The sequence below is a fragment of the Theobroma umbraticum genome, unplaced genomic scaffold, assembly GCF_002168275.2.
Source record: "Theobroma umbraticum cultivar Fairchild unplaced genomic scaffold, ASM216827v3 scaffold_30.0, whole genome shotgun sequence".
Classification (NCBI taxonomy): Eukaryota; Viridiplantae; Streptophyta; class Magnoliopsida; order Malvales; family Malvaceae; genus Theobroma; species Theobroma umbraticum.
The window spans coordinates 7,705,557-7,709,595 of NW_018397254.1; the positions used below are offsets into that span (position 1 = coordinate 7,705,557).

At 38.2% G+C, this 4,039-nt stretch overlaps 1 protein-coding gene and 1 long non-coding RNA gene across 4 annotated transcripts in view; one reads left to right on the top strand and one right to left on the bottom strand.

Moving 5' to 3' along the window:
• The window catches only part of ABF4 (ABRE binding factor 4), a 4,789-nt gene extending 1,667 nt beyond the window's left edge, over positions 1-3,122 (top strand). For all 3 annotated transcript variants that reach the window (XM_021445329.2, XM_021445321.2, XM_021445338.2), the window contains exons 2-5: positions 1-663; positions 1,697-1,768; positions 1,858-1,887; positions 2,680-3,122. The exon at positions 1-663 is cut by the window's left edge. In XM_021445329.2, the coding sequence (XP_021301004.1) occupies positions 1-663; positions 1,697-1,768; positions 1,858-1,887; positions 2,680-2,748 (834 nt within the window). In that variant the 3' untranslated portion in view covers positions 2,749-3,122. The remainder of the gene's footprint in view (positions 664-1,696; positions 1,769-1,857; positions 1,888-2,679) is intronic.
• Positions 3,123-3,360: 238 nt separating this feature from the next.
• On the bottom strand, positions 3,361-4,039 carry LOC110429349 (uncharacterized). Its single transcript, XR_002446564.2, has 2 exons — positions 3,982-4,039; positions 3,361-3,857 (listed from the first exon to the last, which is right to left on the bottom strand). It is a non-coding gene; the product is annotated as an uncharacterized LOC110429349 (long non-coding RNA).

The following is a 4,039-nucleotide window of genomic DNA, read 5'->3' on the forward strand; positions in this document are numbered from 1 at the left end:
ATGACTTTGGAGGAATTCTTGGTGAGGGCAGGTGTTGTAAGAGAAGATATGCAACAGATTGGAATGGCAAATAATAGTGGATTCTTCGGTAACAACACTGCTGTAGCTTTTGGGTTTCAACAGACAAATAGAAACAATGGCTTTTTGAGTAACAATAACTCAGTTCTCAATCAGCCTCCAAGGTTACCATTGAACATGAGTGGAGTCAAATCCTCACAGCCACAGCAGCAGCAGCAGCAGCAACAGCAACAACAACAACCACAGCAACAACAGCAGCAGCAGCCACAACCACTCTTTCCCAAGCAACAAACAGTAGCATTTGCTCCTTCTATGCACTTAATGAACACTGCACAGCTTGCTAATCCAGGAGCTAGGGGTTCGATGGTTGGAATTGGTGACCCATCTATGAATAGTAATCTTGTTCAGTCTACTGGGCTGCAGAGTGGTGGGATGGGAATAGTTGGTTTAGCGTCTCCTCCAAGCCAGATATCTTCAGATATGATTCCAAATAGCAGCGTAGATACCACTTCTTTGTCACCAGTTCCTTATGTATTTGGCCGGGGAAGAAAATGCGGTGCAGCTTTGGAGAAAGTAGTTGAGAGAAGGCAAAGGAGAATGATTAAGAACAGAGAGTCAGCTGCAAGATCACGAGCTCGCAAGCAGGTAAGTTGGGTGATAGAGCTACTACACTTTTTTTTCCCACTCAGTTAGTTAGTATATCTTTTCATGGATAGATTCAAACTCCTTTATGTGGATACTTGTTGAAAAAGTTGCACCTTTGTTTCAAGTTTTTTTTCCCTGCTAAAAACGTGCTACATAATAAGGTTTAGCAGGATGCCCTTGCTTTCTTTGTGTGAAAATAGTGGTTTGGTATGTTTCTACTTGGCACATCAAATGTAATGCCAGTGCAAAGCTACTGCCTTTAGCTGCTTGCACCATTATGACTGGCATGAAAATCAGGTTCACATTGGAAGAATATCTCTCTCTTGGGGGTGTTTACGTTCTGATTATGACGATATGGGCGTCCTTAAAGGCACTAAGTAAATTGCTGTTTGTATGTCGTCCTTTCTCTTGAAGGAACTATGATGAAAGATTCATGCAACTGTTGTTTGAAACAAAATTTTAAATACAACATAGAATTTTAACCAATGTTGTTCAGTGCATTCTTCTTGTTATGGCTATCTATCTGTGGATGTGAAATGCTGCAGCCTGAGTTCATTTCTACCTACCACTCCTGAAAACCACACTATGTTTTGATTGCAAGATTCCTTGTGAGATGTGTAAGAAACTCTAATCAAACCCGATATACTAACAAGATTATGATCATGTATCATTCTTGGGGCATGGCATAAATTTGAAGTGCCAATTTAATAACACAGTTGTTTAACTCCTTGGACAAGTTTATGGAGTGGGCATCTCATATGATTGACTCATTTGTTACAGTTGTATTTTTTATCCATTAGCTTTATGTATCACATTAATCATATTGGAATTAAATGGTATCATGTCGTCTTAATTGTGTGAAAATTGTTTGAATGATAAATGGTGGTGATCATAGAGGTTCCTCAATTGTCTTTTTGAACCAAACTGTAAAAGAAAAGAACCATAGAAGTATAATTTCTACTAATTATTGATTTATAGTTTAGCTCCAAATATAAAACAACTGATTGCTTTAACTGTTCTGGGTTTCTGGCAGGCCTATACATTGGAACTGGAAGCTGAAGTTGCAAAACTTAAAGAAATGAACCAAGAATTGCAGAAGAAACAGGTAAGACATTGACTAAGAGTCTAAGATGCTTTGTGTTTTATTGAAAATGTTGAGTGATGGCCTCCTTGACTGATTTTTGGTTGGTGCAGGAAGAAATGATGGAAATGCAGAAAAATCAGGTAAATGCTCATTTCATGCTTCCATTACTACCTTACATTTTATATTACCATTCAAAAGCAGCAACTAGCTTTTAGATGGGTTCCAAAGCCCGAAGAAAAACATATTTTTGCAAACCATAGTATAAACTATAGTGTCATATGGATATTTATTGAGATGTTATAATGTTTTAGGATGTTTATTCTTATGCACTTGTTTTCACATTGGGAAAGTAGTAAGCCTCAAAATCTGTATTATCATGAGATTAAAATGATAACAGACGTTTTCTCATATAATTGGAAAGGAACACTAGGTATTTACAGGATGTTTAACTGAAAAAGATCAACAAAGACTGATTTGTCATTACGTGTTGGATGTGCTTAACTTGAAATCAAGTCTTTTGCTTCCTTTCCAACTTTCCTTTTCCATTGCTCTTTCTTGTTTTGTTAACAATTGGTCAACCATATCACATCAAAACCCTGTAAAATATCTAGACTGACAATGCTAAAAAGCAAGTGCTGGATTAAAGGTCAAAGATGAGTTACAAACTTACAATTGAATTTGCACCAAGGCCAGTGGAGTCGTCTAGGTTGAGTGGTTGACCAAAGGAGAGGGCAGTAACGTAAAGAAGTTGATGACTTGTTGCGCACACACACACACACACACACACACACACTAATATGGACTGGCGTTATTCTTCATTAAAAGTTGACCAGAAACTTAAGCTAGACATGAGCGTTACCTGTTTCTTTACTAACATCACTGTTAGAGAACAATGCTGATATTCTTCTGCTTTCTGTTGCCTAATTCAACAGATGTTAGAGACAATGAGTCGACCGTGTAAAAGACACTGCTTGAGAAGAACGCTGACTGGTCCTTGGTAGAGTTGGAACTGCTGATGGTAGAAACTTTACCTAGATACACAATCTTGGCCAGTGGTATGGCACAAGGATTGCGGGTGTGCGTCTATTACCTGTATCTTATACAGCAGAGGGGGTAGATAGCTGTATGTATAGGAACAAAGGGTTTTGAGTTGTAAATTATGAACTTAATACTGTTAGCTCAACCGTGTAGATTAGACTTTCTGGTTGGCTTGATCTCTGTTTGCCTATCATGATATAACGTTGACAACAAAGGCATGTAGGGTAGACGTATTTCTCCTCTTTATGTTTTTACACTCTACCCACAGACTTGGTTAGTCTCCAACCTACCATCAGATTTGACTTTTTAATCTAAGACATCTCGTATCTTTTTGCCATGTTGTAACGGATAAACTTAGGTCATCAAATCAGTTTATTCATATTATGTGGTGCTATGTCTTATATCTAGACAGCTGTGAATTGCCTCAAACTAAAAGATATAGAACCGTTGTTTATCTTTTTTTAAAGTGACACCTGGTGCTTGGATCGTGAAAACCCATTGTCTATCCATTGGTTTTTGGTCGAAATCACACGATTGATTATGATATTTTTGGGTATCTTTTTTCTAGAACAACCTTAAGAAAGAACAAAAGTCGTGTACGTTTAACTTTCCAAAGTCAACAGAACAGTCCAACATATTTTTGTCTTGATGCAGACAGGAGACATGTTCCAATCCCGTACTCAACAGATGGCGATAATCCCAACCTCATCCATCCCAATCCTTTATCCCACCCTATGAGCTACGTGGATGTCTCATCCGCTTTCTAATTTGATTCGGCCCCCAAGAGCATAGACTACCTTACAATTCTTTGCGTAGGAGACTACAGAAACCTTTGGAAGAAAATGACTGCAGAGAAAGATGCTGTTCTGTGAAAGCGCATCCAGATATCCAAAAATGCCGATGCTTACAAAAATCTACTTGCTCTTAAAAGACCAAAAATAGGCCAAAAGCATGGTATATCATAGTCAGATTAGACCCTTCACTTGTTTCATCTTGTTGGAGACAGTCATAACAATATTATAACAGTGGAGAACCTGCAGCCTTCATTCCCCCCATCTCCCAACCCAAATTACTGCACTATCAGGCCACACACATGATCAACATTGAGGAAAAAAATTGAATTGCAAAGCATCATCAGAACTCATTAACGTATCAGTTCTTTTACTGCTAGTAGGTTCTATTATGTATGAAATTACCTGTAGCTTGGTTTGCCACAGTGGTAGATATTTGAAGATTTGATAGCAGCTCCTCACC